The sequence below is a fragment of the Pinus tabuliformis genome, chromosome 2_1 (genome assembly GCF_031772625.1).
Source record: "Pinus tabuliformis cultivar Carrire ecotype Pingquan chromosome 2_1, CPIR1, whole genome shotgun sequence".
In the NCBI taxonomy this organism is placed as follows: domain Eukaryota; kingdom Viridiplantae; phylum Streptophyta; class Pinopsida; order Pinales; family Pinaceae; genus Pinus; species Pinus tabuliformis.
The window spans coordinates 818,319,709-818,333,834 of record NC_142299.1 but is presented as its reverse complement, the minus strand read 5'-3'; the positions used below and the strand labels follow the sequence as shown (position 1 = coordinate 818,333,834).

The following is a 14,126-nucleotide window of genomic DNA, read 5'->3' as shown; positions in this document are numbered from 1 at the left end:
TGTTTTTCATTCTTTACCAGAATCTTGTTTCAAGGGCAAGGTCTCAGAAAAACGCACTCAAGAAGGCCACAAAACTAGTGGCTCAGCTAAATGAATAGGGCAGATGAACCACCACTCTGATACCACTGTTTGAAACACAAATTGGAAACAATCTCAACTGTATTATTAATAATACTATAAAGAATTATGTAAATAATACATATAAATACAATAGGTAAACTATTGATTCAGTTTCTTGGATTTTTTGAAATCCAATAACGAATCACCATAACACGCACTAACCGAAATTATAATCCTAAAAATTAGGTGTCTAACATATGCTATGATATATTATGGGATATTTCCTAGTTGGAGTCAACTATTTAATTTGATAACTTAGATAAGTATATAGTGTTTAGCAATGCCAAATTTGTAAATCTAACATATGTTATGATATATTAGGGGATATTTTATAGTTGAAATAAGCTATTTATTGGACAACATGGATAAGCATATAGTGTTTAGCAATGCTGAATTTGTAAATTTTTAATTCGGTTAAAATTTAGTTATATAATTTGTGGTTATATGAAATATATTTTAATATATAAATAAATTTACATTATTAAATATCTAAAAAAAATATGTAAATTTCAATCATGGGTATTTTTAATAAGTTTTAAATAAAATATTTAAAATTATTAAAAACATTATAAAATATAAATCTATCTTTGAAAATTAGTCAGTAATGAAATATTATTCATTATCCTCGTGGTCAAATACAGGCTGTACCTGTAGTCATATTCGCTTTTTTCGTGAAGATAAGCCTTCTAACAGTATCGCTAAAGTAGCAGGTGGAGAAGATGTATGGCGTAAAAGAAGAATAATGGTGTCATGTGATGAGTGGAGTGCATGATAAATACAGAAAATATGGTCGGTCAAGGATCCACTAAGTTCAATCAAAGGGCAGAATCATTTCATTTTCTCGTGACGAAGCCTTATTCTAAAACTATCAATGACAATGGGTGTATGTGTCCACTCTCTGCAGCACTTTCGTTGCATTTATATTTGGTTTCAGAGGTGACGACAATCTCACAACTGGGCCATGTCCAAGTACATTGTAATATGGAATATAAAATGAAAACATGCCGTGAGTGGCAAGGCTGGTGGCGCTTTATTATTATATATTATTCCTAAAGTTGGAAAGGTTTGTTTGAGTACGGCATAAATTTACTTCAAATAGTGATAGCCGAGGATTCGGACGCATGTGATGTTGCACATTGCATTTGAAAAACGTGAAACCAAGATTCATCCATATCAAAAACAGAAAGACATTGTCTGCTTGACTAAAAGATGCCGAAAACACGTTGCTTTTAGTTTGAAATACAGACGAAGGTGGGGAGCTGAACCATTTTAAAACATCTCAGCAAAAGTCAATAATTGGTATTAGCGTTTTATATGGAATTGCGTTAAACAATGATCAGCCTTTTTTAATAAATAATCAGTTCATCTAAGTGAAAGTCAATAATTAGTGTTGGATTTTTATACGGCAATGTTAGACGATAATTGGAATTAGCGTTTTATATGGAATAGTGTTAAACATTGATCATGCTTTTAATAAATAATCAATTCATCTAAGCGAAAGTCAATAATTGTGGTTGGATTTTTATACGGAAATGTTGGATTTTTATACGGAAATGTTTAAAGCATTGATGAGGACTTTAATAAATCAGTTCTTATGGGAGAATCAAATTTTATTTTTAAGTTGGAATATGGTAATGAGTTTACTAATAATTATATTTTTAAGTATTGGGGTTTTCCCAGTGCATATATTATATATCATTTTGTGATTCAACTGCATTAAGTAAGTCATTTATTTATGACCATTTCTATGAGAGGTAGTTGTAACTGACTAATTTCTCATGATTTTTTAATAGTCCACTTAGCACTCATTGCATCGCGTGTAGTCATAACTGACTAATTTCACATGATTTTTTAATAGTCCACTTAGCACTCATTGCATCTGGTGATGCTCACAAGGGTGAAGAAGTGGGATTGAAAGTTGGAATATGGTAAGGAGTTCACTAATAATTATATTTTTAAGTATTGGGGTTTTTGCAGTGCATTATATTAGATATATTTTGGGATTCAACTGCGTTAAATAAGTCATTTATCTATGATCATTTCCATGAGAGATAGTCGTAACTCACTAATTTCTCATTTATCTATGACCATTTCCATGAGAGGTAGAAGAAGTGGGATTGCCACTAGTGAAATGAATCACATAGGGTCAATCATCACTTCTAGGGTGTAAACCAGGACTTCCCGGGAGGTCACCCATCCCAGAGCACCTGTGAATCAAGCGGGCTTAACTGTGGAGTTTTCCCCACAATCAAGCCCACTTAGCTTGCTACCCCATTTGCAAAACTTTAGCAAGTATTGTGTCTCATGAACCTTAGTCAGTTATGACTACCTCTCATGGAAATGGTCATAGATGAATGACTTACTTAACACAGTTGAATCCCAAAATGCTAATCTAATAATTATATTTTTGTTAGCTTTTTGGTTCAAATTTGGTAAAACTATTTTTAAATAGAAGTGTAATTTTTTGTTTTTAAAATGTGTTTATGCAACAAACTATATATTTGATTGTACAGATAAATTAAACATTGCGAAAAGCTCACTTGGATCATGAATCATGAAAAATTTGTAATTTCAAACAAATCCTTATCAAATTCAAAATTTTAAATACATTTGGCTAGAAAAATAACACTTAATATCACAAATTCTTACTAATTCAAATCAAATTTAACTAAAAAATATACGTATAAAATTGTATGATATAGGAAACAGCAAAAGGAAACGATTTAGACTAAAATATTTACGCTTGTTTGCTTTAATCATGAGTCCCGGAAATTGTGTTAAGCACTCAGGCCTTTGATAAATAATCGGAAAACATTGAAACAATTCCATAAACAAATAATCAGTTCTATCAGAGATGCTTGACATTTGGATTCGATTCCACGTTTCGAATATGACAAATAAATACGAACCGTCCCCATCTCATTCCTTCGACATTTGGATTCCACGTTTCGAATATGACAAATAAATACGAACCGTCCCCATCTCATTCCTTCAATTTTAGTTCACAAGTGACTCGGTGAAATGGACTTGCCTTTAATATTGCGAAAAGGGCAACTATACAGTTGTCTGTACACGCTTCCACTATTCGAGGTAGCTGTACCCTATACGTGCTCCCCTTCCGACCCTTTATATTACGACGTCTTTCAAAAAAGTGGACTGCAGAAGTTTATCATTTGAATTCAACCTGAATTATTCAATAGTCAGATCTGTGTTTCAAGGGACATGTACCGGACAGCTATGGACTGCATGGGTATCGATACTAAGGGATCCAGTATTAACCGTGCCCCTGAATCTCTTCCTGCGGATCAAGTCAACAACGATAGGGAAAGAGGTAGGTTGTTTCATAAGTTCTCATCTGAGATTGAACTTGAATCTCCTCGTTGTAACTGAAAATATTTATGGCAAAAGATGCATTTTTGTTGTTTAGATCCAATACTGAAGCACATATACTGTATAGTCCATCATTTGTTCATAGCTTTGCATACCCTGGTTTGCTAATTGATTAAGCCAGATTGATATGGATTAGCTGAAAACCAAGTGAAATCTTGTGAAAATATGTTTTGAAAAACACAAAAATTAACACATACAAATTATAGGGATTATAGGGGTTGTTGTTGTTATTTATTGATTACACAAATTTGATTATTACAATGAATTTGGGGTGTTTAAACATTTTTAGATATGATCTAAAATAACTTAACACCAATTATTTTAACACCAAGTAAAGTCTTGTCAAAATATGTTAAGGAAAACACAAAAAAATAACACACAAACCATATAAACTGCTATTCTTCTCTATTGATTATACAAACTTCATTATTACAATAAATTTTAGTATTTAAACTTTTCAAACATGTCCCTAAAATAACTTCACATACCACACACTCTAAATTAATTTTTTTCTAAATTATAATTTAACTCAAACTCACTGTACTTGACTCAATTAACTTACTTTCCAAATTTAAGTAATTATTACGTGCTGAAGTAATTACAGTTTCCAACTGTTTAGATCCAATACTGAAGTACAAATACTATTTAGTCTGTCTTCATAGCTTTGCCATACCCTAGTTTGGCTCCGTGTTTGTTAATTGATTAAACAACGCTGATATGGATCAGCTGAAGACCAAGTGAAGTCCTGTGAAAATATGTTTCTGTTGTTCTTGAAATGCTTAAATCCTAGACAACGTTGGCTCTTTAAACTATAACGTCTGGTGGGCACAGTCTGCGGGAACAATCGGTCGTGGATAAAACCCCAAATGATGCGCCAAGTGCTTCCGTATAGAGGTGAAGCAAGAAATGGGTCATACAATGGAGAACCTCAAACTCAGGCTCTCATGGATTCCTGCACTCCGGCATTAATGAGATTATTTCCTCAAAAAACCATTTCTTCTGCTGCAAACCACAAGACCCCGGCTTGCAAATATACTCAGAATACCGCAGCACCGGGTAGTTTGCAGTCACAACGATTGCCTTTCCTCTCTATCGCATCAGTCCAGACAAATGCTACCATTTCCAGGTATATTAATCTCCAACTAGTATTGTTTTCCAGTTATTTATAAAAATTATCACGGGTATAAGAACTATATCTTGATTATTTCTCTGACTTGCATTTTAATGAAGGCCGACCTCTGCAACGGCAACAGCAGGCAAGTCAACGACTGCCCCGTTGACGATCTTCTACAACGGCGCGGTCAGCGTTTTTGATGTTCCTGCGCACAAGGTATGAGCTTCAAGCCCAGTACTTTCATTTGTTTGTTGCGACTAGGCTTTTTAGATTGACCGAGTCTATTCATGGGCAGGCTGAAGCCATAATGATGTTGGCCACCACTGCAATTTCGAGTCGTAAGGCAACTTCTACGCCTACAATTACGACTGCATCTGGAGCTTCAGCCAGTGCATTCGACGCCCAGGCAGTTGTACCAGCAAAGACACTTACAGGAGCTGCGGCCCAGCAGCGAACTTGCATGCCCAATTCTGGTAGACTTAACAATTAAAAGCAATTTTGTTAACGATAGCTAATTATTCAGAGAGTTGTTTAAATTCAGAGAGTCAGTTAGTTCAGTCAAGTTCAGTTAAGTTATATTCTGGGTAAAGTTAAATTGGTTGTTTTTTTGTATTTTGAATTATTTTGAGTGAGTTCAGAGAGGTTAAATTTTTGTTATCAGGTTCATTGTAATCATAAGTTTTTAATTGAAGAATTGTGGTAAATTTTAGTGTGTGAATTATTTATAGGACGTCATCTATATGTTCTTAGTGTAGAAAGATATAAGCAATATGAAAACAAATCTTATCACCAATTTCGACTTCTAGAATTTTGATATTTAAAATTGATTTGCCATAATCCTACCCATCTCTCACTTGCTCTGTCTTTCCAAAAACCATTGTAGCAAAGAATATTTTCTGTTAATCTCGTTGGTTTTAATTTCTTTTGATTAACTAGAGAAATATTGTAGGATTGCAAATGACAAGAAAACAATCACTGCAACGTTTCCTGGAGAAGCGGAAAGAGAGGTAATACTGAGCTCAATTTTGGGGTAATTTTGCAGATTATCCAAATTATCTCTATTTCTAAATTAGAAATCTAATGACATTGCCCGTCTTCGTGCCAACTGCAGACAGAACAGCACGAGTCCTTACGCGATGAACATTCCTGAATCAAGCGACGGATGCACCCATGCATCCGTCGTTTTTCCGACGGTGTAACTCATTGTCGGAATCAACTATTGGCATTCATTCGTTTAAACCATTCTTCCTGAAAGAAGCTGCTGCTGGTCCACCCCATTGGAGCCTAGAGAGATACAACAGTGGTGATCGAGCAGTGCCATCTGTTGAAAGTGAGCACCAAATAATAGTATATATTGTTATAGGAAATTGCTATATTCATCTCCGGCGGGTAGGGTTTCAACTAGTCCGACACGACTGAACTGCAAAGTTCTTCTCGGCATAGAGTTTCCGTGGAATCAGTACTAGATCCGACATCAGCCTTGCACGAATGAAAAATTTGGGTTCGCAGTGTTGAAACCTTAACACTATTGATGTCTTGTTTTTCAAAATTTTCAGAACAGACTACTCGTAAACCCTAATACTAGTGTGCGCTCTATTGGAATAGTTATAGTTTTCTTAACATTGATATGCGATTGAGATTAAATTTGGATGTCAATTATTGCACAGGATATTTTCTGAAATTTCAATCTTACGTACTTAGTTAAAAATTGTACCCTAAATTTGGGTTAATCTTGAAAGAGAAAAATGTCGTAGACTGTTATTTTAGTTGGCGGCATGTTATATAATTGACCATTACATTGTTAATATATTTTTCTAAAATTGGGTGGGAATTTGTTGAAATCACAAGTTTGATGAATAATCTAGTGCAATAGAAGTGTCCTAGGGTTTTTCAAGGTGCTGAATCTATATATACAATAAAAAAAATTAATTTAAATAACACAAATAAAAATTTCACCCCAAAATTTTCCACCAGATTCAAACACCTGAAAGTCCAAAAAATCACCCAAAAACAATTCCATTTTTTAATATTAAATTTAACGACCAACATAACATACCAATTTAGTAATATGACAATTTTGTGCTCTATGTAAAATGTAAATAAGCTTCAGCCATTTGAGACAGAAGAAATAATCGAACTAATAAATAACATTTTTTTAATGTTACCATATTAGCACCTTATCTCAGTTTTCAAAAAAAATCTTATCTTATAGTCTCAATTCCACATGAAATTTACAGTTCGGTGTTTTTATTAACTTTGCATCACTACAAGTTAAAAAAACGTTGAATAGTTAAAGTGAACGAAGTCAGTGTCGATCCCATAATGGTTGGTATTTCAACGTTTTTCAAATGTAAATGTTTTGGAGTTAATGAATTCAATCTTTTTCACTTAATGAATATCATATTTTCATTCAAATAATCGATATCATAAATATTTATCAATATTTATAAAAAAAAATCACTCAAATAATATTTATAAGAAAATAGAAATTATATTTAAATTTTTTAAATATAGATATTATTTTCTTCTTAATTATTATTAGTTTAGCATTAACCAATGCAAATTATACTGGTTAGTTTGAAAAATTAATATTTATTTTTTAATATTACTAAAAAATATTTCTTAAACAATTGATTGTACTATAACTTAGAAAGCCTTGTTGTAGCTTTATGCCATATGGATAACTCTCCTAATTTTTTTGTCATAATTTTTTGATGTAGTTGCAATATTTATGCTAAAAGTTATAAAATTTTTTGCAATGATTTTTTGTTGTCTAAAATTAAAATCCTTGAAAATAGTTCATACTTAGCTAAATAACCTATTTATCATTATATTTAGGAGTAAAAGTGTAAATGTGCAAAATTAGTAGTGGTAACTATCCACCAAAAATTTATACAAATCCTTATCCCTTAGCAAGAAAATAATTTTTCTACTTCATATATTAATTGATTTTTTTCTAAAAACATAACTTCTATTTAAATAGCAAGGACTACACTGCCCTACAACATTTATTTAACATATCAATTCATCTATCTTGAACTTTTTCTCTATTCTCTTAATATTTGAGTTATGTATAAAATGTTTTTTTTGAAAGAAATCACATTGAAGATTTTGAGTTATTAATCTTTAATACATATTTTTTATTTGTTAAAACAAAGTTACATTCAATAAAAATAAAACATAATATTATTTCTCAATCATCTTCTTTATCAATTAATTTCATATTTTTAATTAATTTGATATTTATAATTTATTTAATATATACTATAAAAGTATAATAAATTTTATTTATCCATCACATTTTATTAACTAATTTAACCTTTATAACATAAGAAAATGATAATAAATATTTTTATCTAATTACAATTATTTAAACATAAATATCCTCAAAACAAAAATGATATAATTTGATTATACATTTCACAAACAATTTATAATATTCTAAAAATACTAACCAAAAACAAATTGGTAATGAAATTAATAAAAATCAATGTTTAAATATTAGTTTACCTTAATTAATCAACATATACACTTCTCAAAATTTACTATTTAAATAAATAATAATTACTAACATATTTCCTAATCAAATGGTTGGAAATGCATCAAAATCGAGATGACAAAACAAGCATTCACATTTTGTCATCATTATCTCGGAGATCTACAACTTCAAAGTTTCAAGAGCTTCAACGGATTTTTAGCCGCTTGATGGCAAGATCGGGAGGCTCTCCGGCTCTTCTCCTTCCTCACGCTTCAAATATAGTAGTGTTCAATTCTCGAGTAGCAAATGAGTCAAGGCTTCGAAAGGAAATTCCTCTCATTTCCTGAAGAAACTTGAGGAAATTTCAAAGCTCGAGCTTTTGTGCCTCAGTCAACATCTCGAGGCTTGTACCAGATAGAGCGTGGCTTGGTCAGCTAATTCATGACAATTTGGTGCTTTGCGTGACATGTTTAGTTAGTGGTCGAAAATAATTGGAAAGCCATGATCAATGTTTTGTGTGGAAATAATTGGAAACTCATGATGAAGGTTTCTATGCCTACGGCATTTTACGAGAAAGGGTTTTTTTTACCTTCAAAAAAAAAATTGGGGCTTGATTTTTAGAAGTGGGCTTTATTTGGGCCTTGATTTTTAGAAGTGGGCTTTATTTTATGAGAACGAAGGGTTATGTTAGTTTTTAACTTTTTTCAAAGAGAAAAGAGAAGATTGAGACTTGATTGTTAGAAGTAAGTTTTATTTCAGGGGCAAGGGTTATGTTTAGATTGTTAGAGTCCATAATTTAACCCTAAAAGGTGAAACTTTTTTTTTCTACTTTTGTATTGCTAGAATGAATCCACTTTTAGAAATATTGGCACTTCCCTTGGTAAATATAATTGTGCCAAACCACAAGAGGGGCTCTTCTCTTGCGCTAGGATACACGTGGAGGTAGATCTAGATAATTTGATTTCGATATCCTTAATCCTCAATTTAGATAATTGGTCTCATATTCAAGAGGTAGACTACGATCATATCCCTTTCAAATGAAAAGTGTGCCATGAATATGTTCACTTCTCAAGAAGGTGCAGAAAAAAGGTAGAGGAGTAGAAAAAGGAAGGAGAGGAGGGAAACCCATGCCAACAACTAAAAAGAAGAAGTGGTCCTGTCAAGCAATAGAATAAACTGCTAAAGCTACCAGATGAGAATGGGAGAAAAGGGAATGAACCTGCTTCCTCTAAATGAGCCAAGCCAAGAAGTGGAGGAACCAACAAAGGTGAATATGAGAAAAACAATAACTTTGAGGCATTAAATTAGTAATGGAAGAAAAGGAAATTCAAAAAGACATTCCCATGGAGCAAGAAAAAGATTAAAACTTTGGATCATGGTAAGACGAGAAAAATGATGGTAGTATTCCTTCACTAGAAGTTGATTCAACCCTAGCGCAACAAAATATGAATTTCTCTAAACACGAGGAAGAATTTTTTTTCCGCTAAAATCGCCAAATTGTGACCTGGAAGCCCAAGTTTAGTTGATGAGAGGTCAGACATATAGGAGGAGAAAGAACTAGCAAGAGTAAAAAGGAAGGCTCACTTAATAACCAATAGGGAGGTAGGATTGGAAAAAATAGAAAAGGATAAGGAAATGGGCACACAGGAAATCCTAGATCCAAAACCTAAAGTGTATAGGAACACTAGAAGGGGAAACTGAAACCCTCGACAAGGTGCTACTCATACCACTAGTAAATAATGAAGGTCCTCTCTTGAAATTGTACAGGATGGGGGTCAATTACAAGGATGGAGGAAGTATAGTATTTGATTAAGAAATAAAAGCCCTTAGTTCCCCTTCTCCAAGAGACCAAAAATTTGGAAAGGAAATGAAGCATCAAAATATTTGGAAAGGAAATCGGATCCTATCTGTCAGTGTAGGAGGAGCTTCTAGCAGAATAACCACTTTTTGGGCTCAGTCCTATCTCAAATTACTCGATCAGTGTTCAACAACTCACTGGTTGGCGAATATATTTTTCATATTCCCTCAAATAGGGTATACTATGTTATTAACATTTAATTCACATTCAATTCATAGAAAATATGAGTGTTGGAATTCCTTGTTGGCTCTTAGGGATTCCACATATGGATTAGATTGCATATTTGAGGGAGTATTTAATACATCTTTACATCAATGGGATAAGAAAGGGTGTTATCAGGTCCGAGATTAGTTTCAAAAACATTTAAACGATCTCATCCAAAAATTAAATCTATTAGACATAAAACCATCCTCTAACATATTTGTTTGAAGAAATAAAAGAACTAGACCAGGACATACTATAGCTTTATTAGATAGATATTTAATATCTCATTCATTCTTTTCCATAAATATTTTGGCCATCGCTGGGATTCTCCCCTTCCCTTATGATATTGCCCAATATGGGAAAGCTTTCTATCCATCAGTGAATTGGTGATATTAGTTTGGAAAAAGTAGGTTATGGGAAGTTTGGTCACAATTTGGGAGCACAATATCAAGCATTTGAAGAATTCTCTAAAATCATGGGCTCGGGATCAACAATTAGAAAGCCATCTAGCACTACAAGCTCATGAAATAAAAGTTGAAACTTGACAATTCAAGATGGAGAAAAAGGTGTTGAAGACACTCTTCTAAAGGAAGAAAAAGAGGAATTTGTTGCCGACCACAAAGTTCTTAAAGAGGAAGAAGACAATTAGCAATTAAAATCCCAAAGGATATGGTTAATGATGAGGAACATGAACACCAAATTTTTGGACAGGCAAGCCATGTAGGTTTTAACCCCATATAGAAATTACCTGCATACGAATTCTAAAACATAGAAAATAAACAATGCGAGAGCATAACACATAAAACACATATACATAGAGATATTCCCCTGGATCCCAAAACCGGGACTACTAGATTGATTTTTCATTATGTTCCTTTCAATGTTACAATACATATTTATACATGCCGAAGCATCCAATACCATGGACCAAAAACCATCTTATCCAAAACCATGGACCGAAAACCATCGCGTCCAAAACCATGTGCGAAAACCATGCACAAAACCATAGGTAGGTCCACCCAACCTGATATAGGGTCCAAAAAAAATTTCCCCAGGGCACTACCCCGGACCCCGTAGAGTGGGCCTACCCACCCCCTGTGACCCCCTGGCTGCGCAACATGCCGAAGCGTCCAATACCATGGACCAAAAACCATCGCATCCAAAACCATGGACTGAAAACCATCACGTCCAAAACCATGTGCGAAAACCATGCACAAAACCATAGGTAGGTCCACCCAACCTGATATAGGGTCCAAAAAAAATTTCCCCAGGGCACTGCCCCGGACCCCGTAGAGTGGGCCTACCCACCCCCTGTGACCCCCTGGCTGCGCAATCGGTGCAACTAAGGGGGGGCTCCGGCCCCCCTCTAACCCCCCGATTAACTACGTAGGCTAGTCGTGGAAAGAATATAACACAACCCAACATTCTCCCACTTGTTGTTTTCTTTCCACAGGGGGCTAGAGGAGAGCTTAGTCATTTATCCAGCCCTACAACGCCCATTGTTTCTCTACACCAAGAGAACTTCTTAGAGCTCACAGATTTTGTCAATGCATCTATAGTATTCTTCAAAGTGTCCACCTTTACCAGAAACACCTTTTTGTCTTCTATCATATCCTTCACAAAGTGATACTGAACATCAATGTGGTTTGTCTTTGAATGATAAGCAGGGTTCTTTGCAAAGAAAATTGCACTTTGGCTGTCACAGTCTATCCTTATAACTTCGTGTACTAACCCCATACTTCAACACAATCTCTGCAACCAAGCTGCTTCCTTGCTTGCATGAGTGGCTGCCATGTATTCTGGCTCTGTAGTTGATAGTGCCACTACAGATTGTTTCGTACTCATCCAACTAACTGCACCTCGAAATAGGTTAAACACATACCCACTTGTAGATCTTCTATGATCCAGATCTCCAACCTAGTTTGCATCAACAAAGCCATGAATATCCAACACTCTGTCCAATCCTGGTCTTCCTTGGTAACACAAACCATAATTACTAGTGCCACGCAAATACCTGTACACCTACTTCACTGTTTTCCAGTGCTCCTTCCCTGGTTTTGACATAAACCTGCTCAATACTCCCACTGCATGTGTAATGTCTGGTCTAGTACAGACCATTGCATACATTAGGCTACCGACTGCACTTGCATATGGGACATGGGACATATCCTCTTCCTCTTCTTGTGTCTTGGGAAATTGTTCAGCAGATAACTTCACACCTATAGGAATATGAACCTTCACCGGTTTACTATCCTACATATTAAACCTTTGCAGTATTGTCTCCACATACTTCCTCTGGTTTAACCAGAGCTTCCTCTTTTTCCGATCTCTTTTAATTTCCATACCCAAAATATAGTTTGCAACACCAAGATCTTTCATGTCGAATTTGGAGGACAATTGGGTCTTCAAATCCTAGATAATTTATTTGTCATTTCCAACCAGCAACATATCATCCACATACCAGATGACATAAATAACATGGTCACCAATTAATTTAAAATACACACAGTGATCTGCTTTGCTTCTGCTGAATCGAAGTCCCCTTATAAATGTATCAAATTTATGATACCACATCCTTGGTGATTGTTTTAACCCATACAGAGACTTATTTAACTTGCATACCAGTTCTTTCTTACCCTTCACCGCAAAGCCTTCCGGTTGCTTCATGTAGATCTCCTCTTCTAGATCCCCGTGAAGAAATGTTGTCTTCACATCCATCTGTTCTACCTCAAAATCAAAACCAGTAGCAATAGATAAAAGTAATCTAATAGAATCTACCTTGGCAACAAGAGAAAAAATATCACCAAAATCAATTCCCGACAACTGGGAATAACCTTTTTCTACCAACCGAGCTTTGTATTTCTCCACCTTTCCTTTTGCATTTGTCTTCTTCTTGAACATCCATTTGCTGCCAATGGGTTTCCTTCCAGCCAGCAACTCCACCAGATCCCAAGCCTCATTTTTGTGCAAAGATGCCATCTCATCAACCACGGCCTCTTTCCAGAGTTTGCCATCCTTTGAATCTACTACTTCCTTCATAGTTCTGGGATCATCATCAGTAATAGATAAAGCAAAATTTGAACAAAAAGTAGATGGACTATACCTTTCTGGCTGCCTTCTTTCTCGAACTGATCTTCTCACACCCGGAGTTTGTGACTCTTCATCTTCTGATTCCTCTTCTGATGTAGAGTCTGATTCTTCCTCCTTAAGCTCAAACTCTATCTTCTCAGGTTTCTTTGATGGGACTTCATGTTTAATAACATATTTCACCTCTCTGAACACCACATCTCAATTGTACATAACCTTCCTTGTTATTGGGTTCCAAAGCTTATAACCCTTTAAACCATCCTTATACCCAATAAAGATGCACTTTTCAGATTTACTATCCAACTTGGTTCTTTTCTCCTTTGGCACATGTACATATGCATCACATCCAAATACCCTCATATGTGAAAGAGAGGGTTTCTTACCAGTCCATACCTCTTGTAGAGTCTTATCCTCCAACACTGATGAAGGTGATCTGTTGACTAGGTAACATGTTGTCTCCACCGCTTTTACCCAGAATTCTTATCCTAACCCAGCACCACTAAGCATGCTTCTTGCCCTTTCCATCAAAGTTTTGTTCATTCTTTCTACAACTCCATTTTTCTCAGGTGTATATGGATTAGTATTATGTCGTGCTATACCACGCTTCTTACAGATTTTTTCAAATTACTTACTACAAAACTCTCCACTGTTATCTATCATCAGCACCTTCATCTTCTTCTCTGTTTGGTTTTCCACCAGAGACTTAAATTCTTTAAACCCGTCAAAGACTACAGATTTATTCCTAAGGAAATATATCCATGTATTCCTCGAGAAGTCATCTATAAATTATACATAGTACACAAACTTTCCCAGTGATGGAACCTTCACAGGTCCAAACACATCATTGTGCACAAGCTCTAATATCTATTTCGCCC

At 34.7% G+C, this 14,126-nt stretch overlaps 1 protein-coding gene across 1 annotated transcript; it reads left to right on the top strand.

The window, feature by feature from the left end:
* Positions 1-3,253: 3,253 nt before the first annotated feature.
* LOC149203150 (uncharacterized) lies at positions 3,254-6,280 on the top strand. The gene is made up of 6 exons (XM_089400125.1): positions 3,254-3,451; positions 4,342-4,636; positions 4,741-4,840; positions 4,920-5,097; positions 5,574-5,631; positions 5,736-6,280. Exons 1-6 carry the CDS (start codon positions 3,343-3,345, stop codon positions 5,821-5,823), a joined length of 828 nt encoding a protein of 275 aa, XP_089256251.1. The 5' UTR covers positions 3,254-3,342; the 3' UTR covers positions 5,824-6,280.
* The last annotated feature ends 7,846 nt before the right edge of the window (positions 6,281-14,126 follow it).

Coding starts and splice junctions, on each gene's coding strand:
- LOC149203150 (XM_089400125.1), top strand. CDS start 3,343: ATGTACCGGACAGCTATGGACTGCATGGGTATCGATACTAAGGGATCC. Junction 3,452..4,341: donor CAACAACGATAGGGAAAGAG/GTAGGTTGTTTC, acceptor TGGTGGGCACAG/TCTGCGGGAACAATCGGTCG. Junction 4,637..4,740: donor ACAAATGCTACCATTTCCAG/GTATATTAATCT, acceptor ATTTTAATGAAG/GCCGACCTCTGCAACGGCAA.